This window comes from Cololabis saira, chromosome 14, assembly GCF_033807715.1.
Source record: "Cololabis saira isolate AMF1-May2022 chromosome 14, fColSai1.1, whole genome shotgun sequence".
Lineage (NCBI taxonomy): Eukaryota > Metazoa > Chordata > Actinopteri > Beloniformes > Belonidae > Cololabis > Cololabis saira.
Window position 1 is genome coordinate 14,864,143 of NC_084600.1, and position 23,647 is coordinate 14,887,789.

Below are 23,647 nucleotides of genomic sequence, written 5' to 3' on the forward strand. Positions count from 1 at the left end.
ACTTCTTCTTTGCATAATAAGGAATAAGAATAATTTCTGCTGCCTCTTCCCCAACATTTTTTTTCTTGTTTTTTCCCTGTCTAGTGTACCGCCTGGCCTACACGAGGCTGAAGACGCTCTGCTCCTACCTGCTGATGTCCCACCCTGAACTGGAGCCCATAATATGGACTCTGTTCCAGCACACTCTGCAGCACGAGTACGAGCTGATGAGGGAGCGCCACCTCGACCAGGTACCCCGGAGGTTTTTCATTGATTTGCAGCCCATCCACACTTATTCTACAAAATAGCAAACTTCATGGAAGTTCTGCAGCGCTGCTGGCTTTTCTTGACGGATTTATCACTTCATACCTCAAACAAACAGAGCAGACCCGAACTAAAGGTTGCTGCAGAACTTTGCACATCACTTGGGAGAAAACACAAAACACATATGTTCCTTTACTAGCTGCATGGATGTCTCTGCACTTTGCAAGACTTTAAAATCTGAAGTGGAGCCATATTTTACTTTGAAAGCAACTTAATCTGTACATGTCCCACCCTTGTACAGTCATGAGTTTACACTGTAAATAGTTATACTTGCTTGTGAGTCTTGCTGTGCACTAACCTGACGACTGTTTTTCACCTCAATAATCCATTCCAATAAATCGATTGATTTCGGACTTTTCCTGTGTTCGTGATTCTGAACATACTCCTGACCGACACAGGAAAAAGTGTTTATTAACCTTTGCTTTAGTTTGTGTCAGAAGCTGCATCATTTGAAGGCTCCATACGAGAAATATCTCTTGTTTTTCTCGTCGTCTCTTCTCATGTTTTTCTTCACATCCACCGAATGCCTGTTCTTGCAGTTGATGATGTCGGCCATGTACGCCATATGCAAAGTGAAGAGCGTGGATCTGCGCTTCAAGTCCATCGTCTCTGCGTACAAGAACATGCCCAACACAAACCAGGAGGTAAAGCAAACTGTAAATACTCCAGTATGAGCTCTTCCTTTTAGGGGAAACAGTTTCTGTTGTAAATTCATACTGACGTGTCTTTCCACATGCTGCAGACTTTCAAGCACGTGTTGATCGCAGAGGGCCAGTACGACTCCATCATTGTCTTCTATAACCAAGTGTTCATGCAGAAGCTGAAGACCAACATCCTGCAGTACGCGTCCCCCAGGGTGAGACACTCGTGTCAGGAGCAGCAGTGTGGTTTGAAGACGTGTCTGCTCAGAAATGTGCTCAGCGGTGCTGCTGTTCTCTCGTTCCAGCCGCCCACCCTCTCTCCGATCCCACAAATCCCCCAGAGCCCCTACAAGTTCCCCAACTCCCCGCTGCGTGTCCCCGGGAGCAACAACGTGTACATCTCTCCCATGAAGAGCTCGCGCATGTCGCCGGGCATCATGATGACGCCTCGCTCCCGGTCAGTCCTGAACTTTCATGTTCGTGATCCCATAAATATAATAAAAAGGTATTTTATAACACAACTTGTTCTATAACACAACTTGTCCTCTGCAGAATGCTGGTCTCCATCGGGGAATCGTTTGGGGTAAGTTCACCGCTGCTTCGGCCTCCTGCTTGGTTACTGCGGTGCCGTCACGTTTCCCTGACCCGCTCTGTCCTCCTCGTCTGCAGTTCAGCAACCGCTTCCAGAAAATCAACCAGATGGTGAACAGCGGCGAGCGCTCGGTGAAGCGGAGCCTGGAGCGCGGCTCCACGCTGAAGCCCCTGAAGAGGCTGCGCTTCGACGTGGACGGCCAGGACGAGGCTGACGGCAGGTCGGTGAACACGTGCTCAAACATCGCGGTGTAGTTCAGTACAGACGGTTAGGGTTAGGAAACCACAGGTAGAAACATGTAGTTTCAGTTTTATCACCTGGAAGAAACCTGTCTTTACGCTGCAAACAGATATTTACTGTTTATTAACCTGCAAACTGGTGATTCAGGTTTATTTATTCAATCAAGTGTTGGGGAGATCTTCCTCGTCCTCCTTCTTGTTCTTCTTCTTCTTGTCCTCCTCCTTGTTCTTCTTGTTCTTCTCCTCCTTTTTCTTCTATTTCTTATTCTTTTTCTCCTCCTTTTCCTCCGTCTTGTTCTTCTCCTCCTCTTTCTCCTCCATCTTGTTCTTCTCCTTCTTCTCCTCCTCTTCCTCCTCCTCCTCCTCCTCATCTTCCTCCTTATTCTCATCCTCCCTTTCCTCCTCATCTTCCTCCTTCTTCTCCTTCCTCTCCTTCCCCTCCTCTTTCTCTCCTCCTCTTCCTCCTCCTCCTCCTCCTCCTCCTTACTCTCCTCTTCCTTCCTACTCCTTCCTTTCCTCCTCCTCATCTTCCTCCTTTTATTTTCCTCCTTATCCTCCTTCCTCTCCTCCTCCTTCTCCTTCCTCTCCTCCTCCTTCTCCTTCCTCTCCTCCTCTTCCTCTCCTCCTCCTCCACCAGCTTGTGATTTTTAGTTAAACTAATTATTCTCTCATCTGCAGTAAATCTGGAGGAGATTCTACGCTGATCCAGAAGTTGGCAGAGATGAGTAAGTTAACCAACTAAAACACAACTTTCCCCTTTTTCCATGTCACCTTCTTACTAAGGTTCTTTTACTGGTTTTTAAATGTCTTAACGGTCTTGGGCCATCTTATTTATCTGACCTGCTTTTACCGTATCAACCCTCACGGACCCTGAGGTCCTCTGGCACCGGCCTTTTAACCATTCCCCGAACCGGGACCAAAACCCACGGTGAGGCTGCATTCAGCCATTATGGCCCTTATTTATGGAACAGCCTGCCAGAGAACCTCAGGACCGCAGAGAACGTTGATATTTTTAAAAGGAGGCTCAAGACACAGCTTTTTAGTTTGGCTTTTATCTGATCTCATTTACCTAGTCTTTTCATCTATTGTGTTGATTTATTTAGCTCTTTTATTATCTTTAAACCTTTAATCAATTTTTAATTACTTTTATTCTATTTTATGTTATTTATTATTCATCTTTAAGTTTTGTATAGATTTCTCTAAAATTTTACACTTTTAGGCATTTTTTACTTTCTTTTCATCTTTTAGTTTTTAGCTCCAGTGTTTCCTCAGGGGGGTCGTCCACACTGGGAGGGGTGCCTGCTCTGCCCATGGGGGTGTCGTCATGGGGATCCCTCAGGCCTGGGTAGCTGGGGGTGGGACTCCACTTTCTGTGTGGGGTCTGCCCTGGTCTGTCCGGGTTGGGGGGGGTCTATGTGGCGATGCTCCTTGTGGTCATGGTCGGTGATGCCTCTCTGTGTGGAAGGCCACCCATAGGTAGGTTTTCCTCACCTGGATCGTTAGGGCTAAGCCATGTCACCAGTCCACTTATTGTGTGTGTGTGTGTGTGTGTGTGTGTGTGTGTGTGTGTGTGTGTGTGTGTGTGTGCGCACATGTGTGTGCACATGTGTATGAGTGTGAGTGAGTGTGTATGTATGGGTGGGGGTAGGGGTCGTATGGGATGTTTTAAATTGTGTTTTCTGATTGTTATTTTATTCTGTGTGTAAAGCACCATGTGTTGCATTCATATTGTATGATTTGGTGCTATATAAATAATTAAGTTTAAGTTTACTTCTGTTTGTGTTCATGATGGTGTTTGTTTCCAACAGGCTCCACTCGGAGTCGCATGCAGGAGCAGAAGATGAAAGAGGACGCTGAATCGAGGAAGGAGTCCCTCTGAACCCCACCGGACTGACGTCAGTCCGGACGTGAGCGCCACCGTTCACACGTGCTTCCCTGTACATGGACGTTTCTGTTTTTTAGATGTTTATTTAACTTTAACTGAGAAGTAATGTGAGAATATCGAGTTCTTCTCTTTGTGTTCATGTTTTGAGAGTATTTACAATTTCTTTTAGCGAATTTCTTTTCAGTTTGACTTGTTTTGAGATGATGTAAGTTTTAAAAGTGTTGTTAACTTGTTTGATCTTAGAAGAAACCCTTGCTTTCAAACTTGGACTCTCATTTCACAAGTCGCAGTCATGATGGAATATTTGAAGTGTTAAATCATGATTCTGCAAAAGGAAGTAAATGACGGCTTCACATGGGTACATGTTTTCCTGGGGTGCTTTTACTTTGAAAGTTTGTCCTAAACTGAGAAAATCATCCAGTAGATCTGGTAACTGGTAGTGTTTCTTTAGGTATAACCTGTATAGTTTTGCAGTGGCTTTTGTTTTTATTTTGTATTGGATTCAGATTGTGTTAAATACTAACATATGGCATACTTTTATACGGGGCTGCTGTGCGTTTGAAATAGGACAAGGAATACGTTAGTATACGCCACTCACAGCAGATGTATGACGAGGATCGACTGTACAGAAGCACACCATGTAAAATGTTCTCAGATGTACCAGGTATCACCGTTTACAGTGACGTATAGTGTTTATATTATAATGTTATCTATTCAAGTAGGTTCTTGGAAATGTAGATAAAATTTCTTTGGAAAATATGCCTGTGGTTTGGTACTCAAGTACATGCAGATTTTGTATTTTAACCTCATGACTCTAATGTTTGCTATTGTTTTGCAAAGGGATCAATCGCCCAATAGACTGTAGATTATTATTCTGTTTCCTGGTTTTATTTCTTATTCGGGTTCAAATACACCATCGTAGTCTCTTTAATTCATGAATGGCTTCCCATATCCATACATTTTTATTTGTTTGGTTTTTCAGCCTCTTTTACTTAAAGTTACGGTGACAAAGCTTATTAACTAACCCACCTTTTTTTTTTTTTTAACACCACGTCAGATTGAAATAAAGACACTCACTTTTCACTTATACAATCATTCTCATAACTACTCACAGTTTAATCAATTGTCTGATTTTAAGACCAAAACGGAAGTAATTGTGAGCCGAAGAGGGCAGCGACCCGCCGACCTCTGAGTCTGCGGCTGCTGGGCTGAATCCCGTTAACATGAAGCTGCAGCCGCTCAGGCTTCACTTCCAAATAAGATGCCAATTTAAGATTGTCCAGAAGTGTAAATAAAGCTCTTGTTGCTCCGATTAAAATGTTTTTGACCGTCTTTTAATACAATCTTAGTGTCTGGTGTCATTGGCCGTTTAATAGAGGGTCTGATTTGAAAAGCTTGTTTGAAAAAATGCAATTAAAATACTCTTTTATTGAGATCGAGATCAAACCCATTAATAGTAGCAGAGAAGCCTCTCAAGGCGACAGAGACTTGAATGAATCGATTTAGCCCAGACGACAAAAAAAAACATTACAGATGTTCAAATAAATAAAACCGTGTTGCCGTTGCGGTTTGCCAAATATTGACTTCTTCAAAAAAATTACATGAAAGTAGACAAAATAATTAGTTTTTCTTTTTACTTTGAGCTGCTTGTTTTTCCCCCGCTTGCCATGAACTCCCTCGAGGTCTTGGGGATGACAGCTGCTGGATGCCAGTAACGGCAGTTTTAATTGTACTGTGGCACCGGAGCCAATGGGGAGACCAGAGATAACTCCTGTTTGAATGCAGAAACAGTTTCAGCCCAGCCGAGCGTGAAGCGCTTTTAACAGGTTGCGTTTTAATTGGCCCTGCCCCCTTGGGGCATGGATGTCTGTTTTTGAGTTTGTGGGTGCTGATGAATCCATCTAGTCAGGCGGTAGCATATGATCACTAAAGGGCTCAGTTGCCTCGCTGAAGCTGCTTGTACAATCTGCTGGTGTCTTTCACCTCCGTCTGTAAAGCTCAAAATAGCTGGAAAAAACCTGCGTTGTGTCTCCGGAGACCGGGATTCTGCTTTCACTTTGGGATCTCGACTCCAAACGGGGCTTTTTTCTCTCCAGGAATGGAGAACCTCACGGTAAGCAAAGTTTTATACCAAGATGCAGACTATATTTAAGCCTAATGTTCTCAGAAAAGCTCCTAAAAGTGATTATTGAGTCCAAATTCCTTCATAATTATGACTTGTGTTTACCGGTACCTTGTTTCCCACGTTCAGTTTTTACTTAGTTACTTGCGTTTCTTCTCAAACAAAATGCTGATGAGGTTTTAATTTTCCGACTTTAAACTGTGAACTTCGCTCCTCAGCCGGAGCAATGGCGCGAGATCATGAACAAGAAGATGCACTTCGCTCCGGAGCTCCTGTGCGCCATCCAGGAAGGGAAGACGGAGCTGCTGAGTGGGCTGCTGAAGACGGGCGACGGCATCATCCGCCAGCTGGACGAGTCTGAAGACCGCCAGTGGAGGGAGGCCCTCAACCTCTCCATCCGCCTGGGCAACGAGGACTGCATGGACGCCCTGCTGCAGGGCGTCAAGTTCGACTTCCGGCAGATTCACGAGGCCCTGCTGGTGGCTGTGGACACCAACCAGCCCCGGGTGGTGCAGCGCCTGCTGGACCGCCTGGACCAGGAGAAAGGCAACAAGATGGACGTGCGCTCCTTCTCCCAGGCCATCTTTGACCGCTCCATCGACAACTCGCGGTTCGCTCCCGGTGTAACTCCCTTGACGTTGGCCTGCCAGAAAGACCTGTACGAAATAGTCACCATGCTCACCCAGAAGGGCCACGTCATCCCATATCCACACAAGATATCCTGCGCCTGCCTGGAGTGTCGCAACGGCCGCCAGTACGACCTGCTGAAGTTCTCCCTGTCTCGCATCAATACGTACCGAGGCATCGCCAGCCGGGCCTACCTGTCCATCACCTCCGACGACGCCATGCTCAGCGCGTTCTGCCTCAGCCGGGAGCTCCGCAAGCTGTCGCAGAAGGAGCCGGAGTTCAAGGTGGGAAGTCCTGGGCAGGTATGTGTATGTGTTCATCACTCAACGGTGCGTCTTCTCCTCTGCAGCCTCAGTACTTGAGCCTGGAGCAGATTTGCCAGGAGTTCGCCGTGGAGCTGCTGGGCATGTGTCGCAACCAGAGCGAGGTGACTACTATCCTGAACAGCTGCGGGGACCAGAGCCAGGACTCCCTGGACGAGCAGGCCTTCGAGGACGGGATCCCCAACCTGTCGCGGCTGAGGCTGGCCGTCAACTACAACCAGAAGCAGGTATCTGGGCCCAGACGTTGCCGTAGGCCGGAAACAAGGGGCAAAAAGACGCCGACTTGATCAATACCTCGCCTCTTCCTGTCGTTCCAGTTCGTAACGCACCCGATCTGCCAGCAAGTCCTGTCGTCCATCTGGTGTGGACACCTGGCAGGTTGGCGAGGCAGCAGGACGGCTTGGAAGCTGTTGGTGTCTGTGGGAATCTTTCTCACCATGCCGCTGCTTTGCCTCGTCTACTGGATCGCACCAAAATCTAAGGTCACGTGCAATTCGCCATATTACAGAAAAAGATTAGGGCCTAGGAGAAGAAAGAAAATTGAATTCTGAGAAAAAAGTTAGAATTCTGACTTTTCAGAAACCTAAAACAAAAAAAAGATGTGAGGATGATTTTTTTTTTAATTCTAAAAAAAAAAGTCTGAATTTTGACTTTTTTCTCAGAATTCTGACTTTTTTCAGAAAATTAAAACAAACAAAATATCTTTGGGAGGATGTTTTTTTCCTTTATAAAAAAAACAATTTTTTTTTCTTTTTTCTCAGTATTCTGCGATTAAAGTCATAATTCTGACCTTAATCTCAGAATTCGGACTTTTTTCAGAAACCTAAAACAAAAAAAAGGCTTTAGGGAGGATTTTATTTTCATTTCTAAAAGAAAACTCTGAATTTTGACTTTATCAGAATTCCGATTTTTTTCAGAAACCTAAGACAACAAAATATTTAGGGAGGATTTTTTTTTTCCATTTCTACAAAAAAGTCTGAATTCCAAATTTTTTCTCAGTATCCTGAGATTAAAGATTAAAATCCTCGAACAAAAAAAGGAGGATTTTTTTTTTTAATTTCTAAAAAAAGTTAGATTTTTTTCTTTTTTTTTTTACAAATGTTTTTTTAGGCTTCTGAAAAATGTCAGAATGCTGAGATTTAAGTCAGAATTATAACCTTTTTATCAGAATTAAAAAAAAATATGTCTTCATTGACCCTTATCCTTTTCCTCTATATGATTACGATCACTGATAAACTAATAAAAACTGAACAATGTTTTCAGACCTCACAGACTCACACAAGAGATTCAGTTGAGAAAATAAGAAGCCATCAAGGTTTCACCGAACCGTTTCATGTCCTCTAGGCAGGAAAGATCATAAAGATCCCTGTGATCAAGTTCCTCCTCCACTCAGCGTCCTACCTCTGGTTTCTCATCACTTTGCTCGGAGAATCCATCACCATGGAGCTGTATCGGGACAAGTTTGCATCCCGAGAGCAGAACATCCTGCACAGCTCCTTCCACATGGTGTGGGTGGTCGGTAGGCGTTTCCCTCTCGTCTTTCTGTAGCGACGTAAACACAGATCTCCCGTCTGGACAGAGAGCATGTCAGGATGATGGTGCCTCTCGTGCAGGTTTCTTCTGGTACGAGTGTAAGGAGGTGTGGATCGAGGGCCTGCGGAGCTACTTCCTGGACTGGTGGAACTGCTTGGACGTGATGGTGCTCAGCATGTACCTGGCGTCCTTCACGCTGCGCATACTCATCATGCTCAAGGCGCACCTTCTCTGTCAGGAGCAGACCAGCGGGGACGAGTGCATCTACTTCACCCAGACCGGTGAGGTTTTTTTATTTTTTTTATTTATTTTTTTTATTTAGCCTTTAGTTAACCAGGTTAGTCCCATTGAGATCGGGGGTCTCTTTAACAAGGGAGACCTGGCCAAGATAGCAGCAACATAGTTACAGAATTAAAAGATAAAAAACAAACTAACAAATAAATTAATTACATAAAGACATAATTAATTAAAACACTTGCATAAATTCAGTCACAGGTATGAGGTTTCATAAATGCAGTTCAGATTGAAGTTTATTCCAAGCATCTGGTGCTGAAAACCTAAAAGCTTCCCAAATTCTGTTCTTATTTTTGGAACAACCAAATGCAAAATGTCCATTGAGCAGAGATTGTAACCTCCTTGTTTCCATGTTAAAAGAGAAGATAAATAAGAAGGAATTTTACCCAGAATGGCTTTATAAATGAACATATACCAATGACTGAAGCGACGAGCATGTAACGATGACCAATTTACTTTAGTGTAGAGAAGACAGTGATGGGTAAGAGAACCACAGTTTGTTATAAATCTCACTATGGCATGATACACACTATCCAACATGCGAAGACAATGAGCAGATGCATCACATACAGCACATCTCCCTAGTCAATTACAGGTTAAAACGTTGCTTTCACTAGTCTCTGTTTTACATCAAAAGAAAAGCAATACTTGTTTCTATAATAGAATCCTAACAAAAGCCTCAGGTTTTTTACAACATACTGAATGTGCTCCTTAAAAGACAAGTGGTTATCTATTAAAAATCCTAAATATTTAAAAGTAGATACCAACTCTATTTGTTGACCATTTCTTGTTAATATTTTATCAGTCAGTGTTGATCTCGCTGTTTTTGAAGTGGTGAAGTTTAGTTTTCTCTGCATTTAAAACAAGTTGCAGGTGACAAAGCTGTGCTTGTACCCGGTCAAAAGCATAATGTAAATATTCAAAAGCCTTTGCAGGAGTGGGTGCAGAGCAGTATGTGACAGTGTCATCAGCATAGAAATGAAGAGTTGAATTTGGAATGTTCTGTCCAAGGTTATATATATATATATATATATATATATATATATATATATATATATATATATATATATATATATATATATATATACAATAAAGGAGTGAATGATGTCGGAGCATTCGTCCAGAACCTTTCTGGTTCAGGATGCTTAAGTGCTGCGTTGTGGTGTGGAAGTGCGTGACGACTGGCATCAGGAAGACCCGCAGCTGATCTCAGAGGTGCTGTTTGCCGTGACCAGCATGCTCAGCTTCACCCGGCTGGCCTACATCCTGCCAGCCCACGAGTCTCTGGGGACCCTGCAGATCTCCATCGGGAAGATGATAGACGACATGATGAGGTAACACCCCACCTGGACCTGCACCGGTTCTTAAACGCAGAGGTGTCAAAAGTATTCACATTCATTACTCAGGTAGAAGTATAGATACTAGAGTTTAAAAATACTCCTGTAGAAGAAGTTGAAGTATCAACTCAAGTTTTTTACTCAAGTAAAAGTATAAAAGTACTGGTTTCAAAACTACTTAAAGTATAAAAGTAAACGTAATGTAAGGGGGAAAAAAGCCATTAAGGACAAAAGCCATTGAAAATGAATGAATCTTAGTATAATGCTAATATATTAAAGAACCATATATGTGTACTATTGAGCATTAACATGTGTTTCAGAGAGCAGGAGATATGATGACTAGTTGCCTATAAGTATTGTAATGGTGCAAAAAGTCAAACTTCAGAGGCATGTTATCATTTGTCCTAACCTTTATTGGAATGTACATCCAAGTTTAGTTGCAGGAATCTGAGGGAACGGATGTAAGAACAAAACTGGACAAGAACATCTGAAACAACCACAACCAAATTCACTCTATCCGGATGGAGAAATTTAACTGGATAGTTTTTTTTTAAAGGCCGAAATGAAATAGAGTAACGAGGCTGTTTTTAAAATGTAAGGACTAAAAAGTACAGATAATTGTGTGAAAATGTAAGGAGTAAAAGTAAAAAGTCGTCTGAAAAATAATTACTCCAGTGAAGTATAGATAACCAAAATTTTTACTTAAGTAAGGTAACAAAGTATTTGTACTTTGTTACTTGACACCTCTGCTTAAACGGGGGGTCGGGGTACACGACGGACCCTGCAGAGAAAACACGTCATGTTTCTTTTATAGGTTCATGTTTATACTGATGATCATCGGGACAGCCTTCCTGTGTGGGATCAACAACGTCTATGTGCCGTACGTCATCTCTCCACATCTCGGCAGGTAGGAACGAGGGAATATGTTGAGTTTGAATAAACAACAGAGGAAACCCCCAGCAGAGTCGGACTGGAGGTTTCCTCCCGTCTTGGAGGGTCAGAGAGGACAGAAACAAGTGCTGAGGATAGTTCAGTGATCCCTGCTCATGAGGCATGAAAGACAAACGACACAAAAGAGGAGAAAAATGTGCTTCTAGCTGCGGCTCCTTTCCTCTCCTTTGTGCCGTTGCAGGTTCAACGAGACCTTCCACTTCCTGTTCTGGACCATGTTCGGCGTGGCGAACCAGGACTACGTGGACATGCCTCAGTTCGCGCTGGCAGAGTTTGTGGGACGGATCCTGTACGGCATCTTCACGCTGGTCATCGTCATCGTGCTCCTCAACATGCTCATCGCTATGATCACCAACTCCTTCCAGAAGATCGAGGTAAAGAAACGCGGCTCCTCAAAGACCAGCGACGCCCACTGACGTCCTTATTTTTAATCTCAGGACGACGCCGACGTGGAGTGGAAGTTTGCCAGGTCCAAGCTGTACCTCAGCTACTTCAGAGAAGGCCTCACCATGCCGGTGCCCTTCAACATCATCCCGTCTCCCAAAGCCGTGTTTTACGTTTTACGGTGAGCTCCAGTGTTACACAGAGCGTGAAATGCTTTATTCTCGTGTTTTGTTTTGTTAACATTTGTTTCAAACACGGCTTCAGGGGTGTTTTCAGACGCATCTGCTGCTGCTGCAACTGCACATCCGAGCAGAAGTACCCCCCGATCACATCAGTTAGTGACTGAGTTAATGAAACAATCACATGTTCTTGAAAACTACTTAAAACGTATTGTGAAACATTAACAGTGCTCTACATGAATTGTGTTGTGGTAAAAAGTCCAGCGAAAAGGGATCAGAGGAAAGCCAGTTACCGTACCAGCAGCAGGTGATCCGGGCCCTGGTGCAGCGCTACATCGATTCAGCTCGCAGGGAGTTCGAAGAGGCCAAGAGGAAAGGTAACCGCCTCCTGGTGCTCTCATGCATTCATGCATCTTTTTAGTTTTGTTGGCTTGGCCTTGCACACACCACACCATTCTGTCTACTTCTTCACATCTGCAGATATTTGAAAATTCTGAGAAAACACATCCTGTCATGAATTCTCTCCGTGGTGTCACATGACTTCCATGGCTGACATGTGTAGACTCAGACACCAAGCTGTTGTAGTCAATATAAAACACAGTTTATAGCAAGTGGTGGTCCCACTCCTCTTTGGATTAAAGGATGTGATGTCCAACATTCAAAGGAACATATATATATATATATAATTTATATATATATATATATATATATATATATATATATATATATTAATAATAATAATAATAATAATCAATTAATCTGCTCATACTACATTATTCCCTTCCAGCACTTTATTTCTTGTCACATGACATGACAGCGGCCTCATATACAGTATGGATCTCACATCTCACACACAGCTTTTGCTGAGCAGTTTATTTTGTCAACACAGTCCCAGATAGCAAAAGATGTTAAATCAATGTTGAATTATGGACAAAAAGGTTGATTTTTGGTTGGTTTGATGATTGATTATGGATCAACCATCAATCAATCATCCAATTCTAATCCCAACGTGTAATCAATGTTGAATCAAGGTATTCTGTTTGTCCTGGACCAGGGTTCAACATGGCTTCAATGTTTCTGTCTAATCATATTTCAAAGTTGATTCACTCGTATTTTGCTATCAGGGCAACAAAGAGCCTCAAACGTCACAACCAGACAGAATTGGTTGTCCGCCTCGCTATTTGTTTGCACAGACTTCTCTGGATTCTTTTAATTATATTTCTGTGCTGTGAAACCTGCCAGTTTTGTGAGGTTTTATCCTTCATTTATGATCTGTACCAGCTTATTGCTATTTTGGATCACGAGGATGATGGAGCCCATCCCAGCTAGGTGCTAAAACCCAGAGGTGCAGCCAAGACAGGACGGCAGTGCTGCACACACTCACTTCATCATGTGAATCCTTATTACTTTTTATTTTTTCACACAGTTCCTTTGTTTTGTTTTGATTGCTGTTTAAATGAAATAATCCCAACTTTTTTTTAAGCTTCATTGACTTGAAATTCAAGATGAAGGTATATTTGTCATTTTACACGTCCACTCAGCACCCCATCCTGACGGGAAAAAAACTGAAATGTAGAGATTTTTGCAAATTTATTAAAAAAGAAAAACTGAAATATCGCAGGTTATTTCTGGGAACTGGCTTTAATATTGATATGGCCCTTCGTTCTCTGTAAGAGAACAGTTTCTCTCAACTGTACCGCTGGAGGTGGTTGTTGACAAAAATAATAACTTCTGTGGTTTTATTTGGATGTTTTCTTCCATCAGATATTGGTAACCGCATCACTGAGCTGAGTAAAGCCGTGTCCAGGATACACACCGATGTGAAAGCTGTCCAGCAACTCCTGTCGACTGACCGTTCGGGGGTAGACGACGCGCTGACCAAGGATGGCTCGTCTGTGCTGGGAAAATACATCATCGGTGCAAAGAATAACTTCAGAGGCTTCAACAGCTATCAGGACGACAAAAACGCCACGCTTAAGGTGACGGTGCACCACGGACAAGAAAAGGCTGATCCGGAGCTGCAGCGGGAGGCGGATACTCAGCCAGACACAAGCACATCACAGATGGAGGAATGTGGATCTGAAGGAGCGAAGCAGGTAAAAGACTGTGAGGTGGTGAACATGGAGGAAGGGCGAGCAAACGAAGAGCAGAGGGACGAGAAGGAGCCGGAGAGAAAAGAGTCGGACCAAAGTGAACATGATGTCAGTGAAGAGAAACAGGAAGTAACAGAAGGGACCAGTTTTAATAGTGATGAAGAAAAGGTGAACACCACCCAGGATGAAGCCGATAAAAGAAGGGAAGGAGAAAGGGATGCAGGGTCAAAGGTGACAGAAAACCCCATGAAGATGTCTGACCAATCAGGGGTGGGCGAAGTCGGCCGTGAAACGACAGACACAAAGAAAACTACGATCAGGTTCAAAGACATCGAGCTGGAAGAAAGGAAGGTGGAGGCGAGATGGACGAAGGGCAGAAAGTTAGAGAGAAGTGTGGCGGAGAAGTCTCCCGTCGGCAAGAACAACGAAGCGCCTGGAAACAGCAAAGTGATCCCGTCTCCAACGGGGAGCAGCAGCTCACAGGACACCGGGTTTGGTTCTCGAGAGGGGGAACAGTCCATCGATGAAAACATAAGCACCGGGACGTTCTCTGGGTTTACAACCCAAACGTAGACAGTCACTGACGACCGTCGTCCATGAACGACAGAAAAACTGTTGGACCTTAGAGGTGCACTGGTGCCTTTAACATAATTACTCATAACTCACCTTAACGATAAGTTCTACCAAAATTGGTACAGGTATGAATGTTAGCAAGTGCACTTATATTTGGAGAGGGATTTTTTTTTTTTTTTTACAATTTACATCATTTCTGCAAAAAACTAAATGTAACCAGTAAATTGTAGTCATTTAAAAACGCATCATCTTCAGGTTAAAAGCCAAAGCAGCTCTTTTTTTAGTGTATTTCAATGCTTTGTTTTCTTCTGGTTTCTTGTGAAGTTTTAACACCTTAAGAGAAAAAAAGGCTTGTGTTTAGGTAAGCTGTTGTACATTACATTTTCATTGTAAATCAATTAAATCATTTGAAAATGAATCTGGTTTTTGCAACTCTTATGATCCTCTGAGCTGACGTTTGTATTCGCTCTCCAGCGAATCCACGGCGTGTGTTGCAACAGTATCGTGCAGGTCTCGACTTGCTCAACGGATTCTGCCCTCCCGAGGTCTCGAACGCGAACACACCAAGTCATTAATTTATAACGTGCAGCATCATCGGTCCCAGGGCACAGCACCGACTCCGCTGGAAAAACACCCCGACATTTTCATGTTGCGTAAGTTTCTTTTAATTTGGGTGTTTTTGAATCCTGCAACTAAGTTGTACTTTAATATAGTTCAAGAGCAGAAGGACGTCGTGCCTCAGTTGACCTCCTGTTAGATTATTCTGAGGTATCACACACAAAAACTCCATATCGCTAATAATAATCTGTTTTAACCTGAAGTCATTGTCAGATTTATTGTCTTATTTTACCAAAACACTGATTTAAAAAGAAATCCATATATAATAATATAAACTGCATGTCACAAAAAACCCCACAAAGGACAAATAATTCATTAAATTCTATACAAAACAAGACTAAATACAACAAAACTTCATAATAAAACCAAGTAGAAATTAAATAAAAACTGTCAAGATTTGTGATTTTGGTTTTTTTGACAGTGCCACTTTTGAACATTAGTTCAGAAAATCATTTACAAAATGAGCACCAAATATTCCCTAGAATTTCTCTGGGAGGAGGCGGTGAAGGAGGAGGAGAGAGCTGCATCAGGAGCCACACATCAGGCACTCGTCCCGGTTCGCTAGGGAGCAGACGATGGCTGCCGCGTTGCTCTCCTTCGTCTCCTCGTTACTCTTCGCCGACTCCTTCAGCTTTTCCTTGTTCAGAGTGAACTGGATGGGGTTGGCGGCGGGTTTGGTCCGCAGGTAGTACATCCCCGTCTTCAGGCCCTGCAGAGGAGATAAAAACACGTTTAGGTGCCGTTCCCTACGCAGCACATGTGGCCCCGTCGCCCCGCCCGACCTACCAGCCTCCAGCCGTAGAAGTGCATGCTGGTGAGTTTGCCGTAGTTGGGCTCGGCGATGTGGATGTTCAGAGACTGGCTCTGGTCGATGTAGGCGCCGCGGTCTGCTGCCATCTTCAGGACGGTCTTCTGGGAGATCTCCCACACGGTTTTATACAGCTGCTTCAGGTCATCAGGGATCCCTTCGATATCCTGAGTAAATGTTATAAAACATTTAACTACTAAATAAAGAGGCCTTGAGGGAAGTACGAGTGAATAATTTATCTTTACCTGGATTGAGCCGTTCTGAGCAATCAGCTGGTTCTTCATGTCCTCATCCCACAGTCCTCTTTCTGTGAGGTCTTTCAGAAGATGAGGATTCACGATCTGCAGGACAGGTAGAAACAAGATAAAAAGCTTTTCCTTTTGTGCCTCCTGGCTGCACAGAACCCCCCCGAGACGCTCCGCTGCTGACCTGAAACTCCCCGGAGAGCACCCTGCGAGTGTAGATGTTGCTGGTGTACGCCTCGATGGACTCGTTGTTGCCCAGGATCTGGGCCGTGGAGGCGGTGGGCATCGGGGCCAGGAGCAGGCTGTTCCTCACGCCGTGCCTGATGGGACACGTGGGAGGAGTTAGGTACAAGACAAACTGAGATGTACAACCACAAACACCAAGGGGGACCCACCTAGCGATTTTCTCCTTCAGTGCTTCCCAATCCCATAAATCTGTCGGGGTTTTCCCCCACATGTCGTACTGGAGGATCTGGCAAAGCAGAACAGTTGGCACATTAAATCCATCGTTTTTACTTCAGGACAGAACTGAGATATTGGTGGAAGCCACTCACTCCCTTGCTGATGGGAGAGCCGGCGTAGGTCTCGTAGGGGCCGTATTCGGCCGCCAGCTCGCTGCTGGCCTCCAGGGCAGCGTAGTAGATGGTCTCGAAGATCTGAACATTCAGCAACTGGGCCTCGGGGCTCTCAAATGGATAGCGCATCAGGATGAAGGCATCGGCCAAACCCTGCACGCCGATCCCGACCGGCCTATGGCGCCTGTTGGACCGTTCAGCCTAGGAAGCAGGATGGAGGAAGGATTGGTCAGCAGAACGCCTCACGAGTGCTGCAGAGGTTTGGGACGACAACGGGACGTCGTACCTCGGGTACCGGGTAGTAATTGGTGTCGATGATCTTGTTCAGGTTCCTGACGATAACTTTGGTGACAGATACAAGCTTGTTGAAGTCGAACGTCCTTTCTGGGGTGACGTACATGTTGAGGGCGATGGAGGCCAGGTTACACACCGCCACCTGCGTGGAAAGGTTCACTTAGAACATCCGAAGGTAATATTTAAACACCAGGGTGAGGACAATGCTGCCCCTTACCTCGTCTTTGCTCGTGTACTCCACGATCTCCGTGCACAGATTGCTGCATTTAATGGTGCCCAGATTCTGCTGGTTGCTCTTCCGGTTGCAGGTGTCCTTGTAGAGCATGTACGGCGTTCCCGTCTCAGTCTGTGACTCGATGACGGCGTACCACACCTGCTGAGCCTTCACTACCCGCCTGGCTCTGCCCTCCTTCTCATACCTTGGGACCAACAGGACAGATGAGCCACCCTGTTAACCAGACGCCTTATACTCCTTAAATGGAAACACTCCATCTCATAGTAGGTGGGTGGAAGAAGTTTTACTGGTCATGAGTCTTGTAAAGCTTAGATTTTCCCTCCTCACATTCATTTGAAAGGACCTGGGGACCTGTGCTAAGTCATATTGAGTCTTTGACATCTCTGACCCCCCCCCCATGTATTTTATTTTAATTATTAATTCCCCCCCTTTTCTTTTTATTTATGTTTTTTTTTCTTTTTCTTCATACTTGGTTGTTTTTCTTGTCTATGGGTCTGTTGAGAGTGCTGGGGTGGGGATGGGAATGTGGGAGGGATATAAAAAGATGGGCAAAATGGAAGGATGTTATATTGCTGTACTACTGTTATATTTTGTGAAACTACTTCCAATAAAAAAATTCATAAAAAATAAATAAAACGGTTAAATGTGCTGCTCTCACCGCGTATACAGCTCCTCGAACTCTTCTCCCCAGCACTCGTTCAGCCCCGGACACTCAGCGGGACACATCAGAGACCAGTCCTACAAGAGCAGCAGAGGGTCGAGGTTGGTCTTCACTCAAGGTTTTCATTCACTGATTACAATTCATCGAGCTACAGTGTGCTGGACCCCCCCACCCCTCAGTATTCACCTGGTTGCTTTCCACTCGTCTCATGAAGAGATCTGGGATCCACAGGCCGAAGAACAGGTCTCTGGCCCGCTGCTCTTCTTTGCCTGTGTTCTTCTTCAGCTCCAGATATTCAAACACGTCGGCGTGCCACGGCTCCAGGTACATGGCGAAGGCTCCAGGTCTCTGCACGGGCCAACGCAGAAACCCACGTGACTCAACTCGCAATAAGAGCGTCATGCAACTTCTTATGAGCATTTTTTGGGTGAATTTTACCAAAAGGTTCCCCCTTACCTTGTTGCCACCCTGGTCCACGTAGCGTGCTGTGTTGTTGAACACCCGCAGCATGGGAACCAGCCCGTTGGAGCCACCGTTAGTCTGAAAAGCACCACATCATTTTAAGATTTAAAGCTCCTCGGTGTCAGGAGTGTATTTTCCTCCGAGCATTTTGAATTTCCCTCACGCCTGCGATATAACTGCCCGTCGCTCTGATGCAGCTCACTGCCACGCCGATGCCCCCGGCCGATTTGGAGATGAGGGCAGTCTGCTTCAGGGTGTCGTATATGCCCTCGATGCTGTCCTCTTTCATGTCCAGCAAGAAACAACTGAAACCAGACACGTTAGTTCGGCGAATAAGGATTAAGCTGGAAGGTGAGCATCTTTTATTTCTGAAAATAAACATGGACACTGATTTCTCTCTCCTTACCTGGACAGCTGGGGCTTGTTGGTTCCGGCGTTGAACAGGGTCGGGGAGGCGTGGGTGAACCACTTTTCCGAGAGTAGGTTGTAAGTCTCAATGGCTGCATCGATGTCTCGTTTATGGATCCCAACTGCAACTCTCATTAGCATGTGCTGCGGCCTCTCAGCAACTACATGAAAACATGCGACCAAACAATTAGGAATCTAAACTTAAAAGCTACCACCTGGTTCTCAGAAAGCTGTTAGGAAACCCACCTTTGCCATTGATTTTCAACAAATACGACCGCTCCAGAGTCTATAAAAAGCAAAAGGACTAATTAGGTTGATAATCCTACAGGAAAAGAATAAATAAATAAATGAAATTTAAAAACAAACACTACCTTAAAGCCAAAGAAGTTGTAAGAGAAGTCTCTGTCGTGACTGATCGCTGAGTTCAGGCGCTGCAAGAAACAAGATTATGATCTTAAAAACTTAATCAGGAGAGCGATATTTGAAAATATGAAGAAAACATATCAAATGTGACTCACGTCTTTGTTTTCAAGGACAACGTTGAGCGTCTCCTGGGAGATCATAGGTGAGTGGCGTTGATTTAAGGGATTTACATAAGTGTACAGGTCCTCCATCACATCTGCGGGTCAGACGCAGGTGTGTCAGAGACAAACTAAATCCTAAGGACATGTTGACCTAAACTTTGGCATATTATTTCAATATTTCCGTTTTTTTTTTTCATAAATAACTTACGGTGCAGCAGCAATACCTTTATAGTAACATAAGATATCGTTTCTCCCCTCAGCGTCAAGCCAGGTATTTATTTATGTATGATGTTTTGTTCTTTTTTTGTTTGTTTTTTATTTTTATGATGTTCATGATTATGTTTTAATGTCTATAATGTGTATTAATGTGAGGATGTGTGTGAATATGACCAGATGTGTGTTTTTAACCATGACTGTGTGAGTTTTTCTATGTTAAATGTTGATTTTATTATCTAAAGCACTTTGCATTACTAGTTTATAAAGTTTGATTTGATGTAAGACTTCTTACCACTGAAGACTTTCTTGGTCTCTTTGTGCAGGTTGGAGACGGCGATCCGGGCCGCGAGGATTGCGTAGTCGGGGTGTCTGGTGGTGAGGGTGGCGGTGGTCTCTGCTGCCAGGGTGTCCAGCTCCACGGTGGTGACTCCGCTGTAGATGCCCTGGATCACCTTCATCGTAATCTGGGTCTTCAGAAACAGAAAGGAAAAGTAAAGTAACATTCACTGCAACGTGCAATTATGTAAATATCCGTCTGTTATCTTATTTTATATACCAGTATTTTTTATTATTATTATTATTGTATATACCAGTACTGTTTATAGTGTGTCGTACTCTGATATTATTATTGTATTATTATTATTTCTATTGATGCCTCTTGTTTTGCAGTATCCCCTTTGCTGCTGTACACTGCGAATTTCCCCGCTGTGGGACTAATAAAGGAATATCTTATCTTATCTTATCTTATCTTAACACACAATCACTGAGCCGCCATCTGTCAACAATCACCACATTAATATCGGTTTCGTTTCTTCTTTTCTTGCTTGAACTTACAGGGTCCACAAAGTCGGAGTTGAGTCCGCTGCACAACTTCTGGATGCGAGATGTGATCTTATCAAAACTGACAGTCTCCTCGCGTCCATCTGAAACGTATAAAAGGACAAAGGGGATTTTTGTAAATGTAAATGCTTCATTTCCTCACTGAATTCTCTCAATATTTGGTTTTTGTGCCCCATGAATACAAGATCCTGGTTGTGTTGTTGCGTCCTTCAGTTCCTGAGTGAATGAACAGGAAGTCTGCAGCAATCAGCTGTTGCTGACACAGCTGTGTTAGCGCGCCATGAAACATCTGTTCAAGTATGTCTAAACAAAACACGCTTCTGTTTGGACATTTATATACACGAAAGACGTTTGTTATTAAAATATTTAGCAAAAAACAATAATCAATGCGGAAATAACAAAAGAGGGAACTCATTCGTCGTAAAAAAGTCTCCTGTTAGGTCAAGTAAAGCTGTTACTCTCGACGTGGGAAATGTATTCCTTCGTATATTACTTTATACTTTATGTATTTATATAAAGTAAAACATGGAAACCCAGTAAGCTGTAGTTTGTAACTCTTTGTTCTCAGCTGACACAGCACACAAAGACAAAAAAACATATTTTATTCTGATTTTTTTCAAATTATTCAAACTGGGCTGCAAACTAAAATATGTGATATGTGTCTCGTAGTAAAATAAATAGCGATTTATTTACATTTTAAGCCGTTTCTAGGACAGCATCAGTCAGATAGGGAGTAAACTACATTACTTAATTGACAGTAACAAACAGAAACACACGTCAAAGTTAACCGCATTACCTCTCTTAACGACGTGCATGTTTGCAGAGAAGTTGCCGCTCGTCTCGGACAGCAGGTGCTGGTGGTATCTTCTCAAATGGACACAGTTTGTGTCACAAAGCGGTTATTGTAAGTTATGACTGAGGAAACTGCAGTCACTTCTCTGCAACATTGAATTGAGCGCCAACGAACCACAAGCCAGTGACACCGGCTCGTCTCCTCCTCTCAGCCAATCAGCGAAGACTTGCTCTGACGTCTCAGCCAATCAGAGGCGGCGCGCTGCCCATTGACACCACTGGCCTCTTCTTCCTGGTGGTTTCTGGCGGGATGTTTACAAAGAGCAGCAGGGCTTGTCAGATGTTACTGTTATTGCAGCAAGATAGTGCCTTCATGTGTTATTAGTTTTTATCACAAATTATAATATAAGAAATATATAATTAATACAAATTATATATATATATATATATATATATATATATATATATATATATATATATATTTATATTTATATTTATATGATATTATTTGAATTAATAAAGTGCCCGTCTGTCTGTCTGATATTATATTAGAATATATGATTTTATATATATTATCCATCCATCTATTATCTATACCCGTTTTATCCTTTGCAGGGTCACGGGGGTCTGCTGGAGCCTATGCCAGCTCATTACAGGCGAGAGGCAGGGGTTACACCCTGGACAGGTCGCCAGTCCATCGCAGTATATCATCAGCAGATCCCTTTTAAATGTTTTTTATAATGGCATTTTAGCAAGTGTCCTTTTATATGCGGTTGTTTGTTGGGGTGGCAGCCTGACATTGGAGGACAGGAACAGGATTAACAAACCAGGAGGAAGCTCAGAGTTATCCTGTCCCAAGATGATCATCCCCTGTACAGCTTTTTTTCAAGAAGTAGCAGAAGTAGACGGATCCTTTTGCCCAGATGCTCCACAGAGAGATTTAGGACGTCCTTTGTTCCTGCAGCAACCAGATTTTTTAAATTGGAATGCTGATGTCATGTCTTGCTGCTATATTAACCCTTGTACTTCAAATTGCACTTTAAACTGCAGCCACTCTCTTAGACTGCCATAACTTGCTGCCATATTTCTCTGGTACAGTGCACTTTTATTTGCAGCTATATTCTTAGCTGTTTAATTTGCTGCTATACTTGTCTTGCACATTGCACTTTTAAATGGATTTGTATTCTTTTTCTTTTATTTCCCTTTTTTGGGGGGTCATTTTCTGGTAATTTTTTTGTTGTATTGATCCATTGCTGTCCCTAAGTGGAGACATGTTAATGTGTATTGTTGATTGTTTTATGTTGTATTGTTGTGGCCGTGGTGGCAATGAAGTTTCCCCTTTGGGGATTATTAAAGTTGAATCCTATCCTATCCTATCTTATATTAATTTATATTATATATATTTATGTATATAATGTATATATATATATTAATTATAAACATTTGAGGCATAACATTTTCTAGTCTCTTTTTTATGCATTTTTCTATCCTATTAATTGACAAACGTGCTTTTATTTGTGTAATTAAATTAAAAAAATTATAACAATTAAAGGGAAAAGATCAGCGCTCACCTTGGCTCCATGTCATTGACAGCTACAAATCAAGCCAGAAATCTTGGTGTAATTATTGACTCAGACCTGAATTTCAACAGCCATTTAAAGTTTTTCACTAAATCTGCCTATTAGCACCTGAAAAATATTGCTAGAATTATATTAATATTATATTTTATTAGAATTATAATTAATAGGGTTTCTGTCTAAACAAGACATGGGAAAATGTATTCATGCATTAATTTTCAGTAGGCTGGATTATTGCAATGGCATCTTTACAGGCCTTAACAAGAAATCTATCAGGCAGCTGCAGCTGATCCAGAACGCTGAGAGTCCTTACAAACACCAGGAAACTGGACCACATTACACCGGTCATGAAATTACTACACTGGCTTCCAGTGAGTCAAAGGATAGAGTTTAAAATCTTACTGCTGGTCTACAAAGACCTGAATGGTCTTGGACCAAAATACATGCTGCATCTGTTAGTTCCTATGAAGCTCCCAGACCCCTGAGGTTCATCTGGATCTGGTTTGTTGTGGTTCCAGAACCAGAACCAAGCAAGGTGAGGCAGCGTTCAGTTATTCTGCTCCTCACCAGTGGAACAAACTTCCTGTAGACCTGAGGTCTGCTCCAACTGTCAGCTCCTTTAAATCAGGATAAAAACATTACTGTTTACTGAAGCGTACTCTTAAATTACCGGTAAATACTTACCTGCTGCACTCTACTGCCCTTACTTTTTAACAACTTATGCTTTTTATTATTTTGCCTCTTTTTTATCATTTCATTTCATTTTATTTGTTATTTACTGTTTAATTGTGTTTTGCACCTTTTAATGTTGATGTAAAGCACTTTGAATTACCTTATGTTGAATTGTGCTATACCAATAAACTTGCCTTGCCTAGCCTAATATTCCAAATATGTTCTTATGAAGTCGATTTTGGTTTTTAGAGGTTCTTCCGATTCTAAAACAAGTTATTTTATAAGGTATGAATGAAGCAGGGAGTTGCACCTTATGATTTAACTATGTTATCAAAGGCTGAATTTCAGTTTTACTGCATCCAATCCCAAACATTTTGAGTCATGGTAAAATTATGGTATACTTTGAAAAATACAAACAAAAGCATAGGTGCGTTTCCACTTGCAGGAGTTCTGGGAAGAATTTTCAGGGCTTGATGCCTGTTTCCATTACCAGGAATGCCGTGCACATGTAGCCTTCAGGAACTTTTATGTGGCGAAAAGCGTTCCTGTAGTATGAGAGTTGGCTAGAAGGAACTATGTGGTGGGGCGTCTCTTCTAATCAGCACTCTCATGTCAACATAATTCATGTCAAAACAATGTATTTG

The 23,647-nt window shown here is 42.9% G+C and overlaps 3 protein-coding genes across 3 annotated transcripts in view; 2 read left to right on the forward strand and 1 right to left on the reverse strand.

Annotated features, from left to right (window-relative positions):
* Positions 1-4,978, forward strand: part of rb1 (retinoblastoma 1) — a 30,239-nt gene extending 25,261 nt beyond the window's left edge. The window contains exons 20-27 of the mRNA XM_061739836.1: positions 85-230; positions 843-947; positions 1,046-1,159; positions 1,250-1,401; positions 1,497-1,527; positions 1,614-1,756; positions 2,454-2,500; positions 3,584-4,978. Of these exons, the coding sequence (XP_061595820.1) occupies positions 85-230; positions 843-947; positions 1,046-1,159; positions 1,250-1,401; positions 1,497-1,527; positions 1,614-1,756; positions 2,454-2,500; positions 3,584-3,654 (809 nt within the window). The 3' untranslated portion in view covers positions 3,655-4,978. The remainder of the gene's footprint in view (positions 1-84; positions 231-842; positions 948-1,045; positions 1,160-1,249; positions 1,402-1,496; positions 1,528-1,613; positions 1,757-2,453; positions 2,501-3,583) is intronic.
* Positions 4,979-5,758: 780 nt separating this feature from the next.
* Positions 5,759-14,495, forward strand: LOC133460292 (short transient receptor potential channel 2-like). Its single transcript, XM_061740905.1, is given in 13 exon segments — positions 5,759-5,773; positions 6,001-6,693; positions 6,759-6,959; positions 7,050-7,214; positions 8,077-8,251; positions 8,346-8,546; positions 9,731-9,893; positions 10,711-10,803; positions 11,029-11,221; positions 11,285-11,412; positions 11,496-11,577; positions 11,670-11,787; positions 13,175-14,495. Coding segments are annotated over 13 exon segments (3,129 nt in total). The 3' UTR covers positions 14,077-14,495.
* Positions 14,496-14,732: 237 nt separating this feature from the next.
* On the reverse strand, positions 14,733-20,900 carry LOC133460293 (ribonucleoside-diphosphate reductase large subunit-like). Its single transcript, XM_061740906.1, has 19 exons — positions 20,759-20,900; positions 19,957-20,045; positions 19,415-19,592; positions 18,901-19,001; positions 18,754-18,813; positions 18,629-18,668; positions 18,381-18,543; positions 18,138-18,279; positions 17,969-18,052; positions 17,699-17,860; positions 17,510-17,589; positions 16,834-17,035; positions 16,609-16,758; positions 16,302-16,523; positions 16,143-16,219; positions 15,932-16,067; positions 15,748-15,843; positions 15,481-15,669; positions 14,733-15,403 (listed from the first exon to the last, which is right to left on the reverse strand). Exons 1-19 carry the CDS (start codon positions 20,775-20,777, stop codon positions 15,221-15,223), a joined length of 2,373 nt encoding a protein of 790 aa, XP_061596890.1. The 5' UTR covers positions 20,778-20,900; the 3' UTR covers positions 14,733-15,220.
* Positions 20,901-23,647: the final 2,747 nt, after the last annotated feature.